Raw genomic sequence first — 1,423 nt, forward strand, 5'->3', positions numbered from 1 at the left:
AGAGAGAGAGAGAGAGAGAGAGAGAGTAAGCGTTCATTTTTTTTAAAGGGATGGATAGAGAAGATGGGAAGGGACGGGGGCGGTTCAAGGATTTGTAGACAAGAGAAGGGAAGGGGGCGGGGAAAGGATGGTTAGTAGATAGTATTAACAAACACGTTATGGGCACACATTGGCTAATGAATGAGCCAAGAGCTGGACAGATAATTATGTATATATGGTAATACGAGGCAACTTATCGATGAATGGTACATTTGTGAGTTTATTTAAAGCATTGACAAATCTATTCTTAAAAGAAAAGATGAATGGAGGAAGGCATGAAGTGATTGGCTGGTCGTTAACATGAAAGACCAGAGGATGTTTTCATGGACTGATTGATGTATGAATAGATTTTAAAAAACCTGTGGAATAAAAGTTTTTTTCAAAAGCAATTCGCACAAGAAATATTTTAGGTATTTCTTAATATAGCTTTAAAAAAAGATTACAAAATGAATACTCTGACAAAATTCTTGGCCAATCGGGCAATCGTATTATCTAATACTTAATTAACATCTTTGTATCGTACGTTTTTGGTAGAGGCATTTTACCTGCAATATATATTAAATAGCTGTAATGGAATACAATACCTGTAAAACAGTAACTATCTATCCTATAAACGACTTATTAAAAAAGATTTGGAAACTGTTGAAATTTTGAAGTGTGATAAATTTGATAACTACTACTTAAATATTACTTCTATGCTTTCAAAGATAAATCCTTACGACATGCAATAGAGTGACATGCATTGTTTTTTCCGGGTGGCCGTGCAATTTATGATCGAATCCTGTTGTTATTAATTTTTTTTTCTTCTAAAAATCAAACCATAAAGGGATTCATCATCACTTTGAATCCTAATTCTGTCTCTGTTAGTCTTAAAAGTTTTTAAAAAAGAGACCAGATGGGTGAACGTGAGAATACATAACTGCTTTTTATTAAAGTTTGTGGAGCTCAAAACATTTTGCGGTATAATTGATATTTATATCCAGCCAGAAACTGCCCTTGCAAAATCTTTGTCAGTTTCCTATTGAAAAAAAGAATGAATTGTAACAAGTGACATTTTGTACAGTCATAACAAACGTTGTGAAAGTAGAAACAACTCGATAAGTAAGGGCAAAAAATCACAAAAACATATTTAAAAATATGATTTCTACAAGGGATAAAAGATGACAGTTTCTTTCTTTTCGATCCTTTCTTTTTTTCTTTTTATCCGAAAAGTTACGCAACGTGACAAACTTGGATGTTACCTGTAATATGAGGGGCTGCAGAGGCAAAAGACGATGACAGGAAACCGTTAATGACAAAGATGGGATGGATATTGTGTGAGCACGTGTTTGATTGTGTGTGTGTGTGTGTGTGTGTGTGTGTGTGTGTGTGTGTGTGTGTGTGT

General features: G+C 34.2%; 1 protein-coding gene across 1 annotated transcript in view; it reads right to left on the reverse strand.

Moving 5' to 3' along the window:
- Positions 1 to 1,280: 1,280 nt before the first annotated feature.
- Positions 1,281 to 1,423, reverse strand: part of LOC101849129 (bone morphogenetic protein 1) — a gene marked incomplete at both ends in the record, with an annotated part of 14,761 nt that continues 14,618 nt past the window's right edge. The window contains 1 exon segment of the mRNA XM_005098392.3: positions 1,281 to 1,295. Coding sequence (XP_005098449.3) covers positions 1,281 to 1,295 — 15 coding nt within the window.

This window comes from Aplysia californica, unplaced genomic scaffold (genome assembly GCF_000002075.1).
Source record: "Aplysia californica isolate F4 #8 unplaced genomic scaffold, AplCal3.0 scaffold00181, whole genome shotgun sequence".
Classification (NCBI taxonomy): Eukaryota; Metazoa; Mollusca; class Gastropoda; order Aplysiida; family Aplysiidae; genus Aplysia; species Aplysia californica.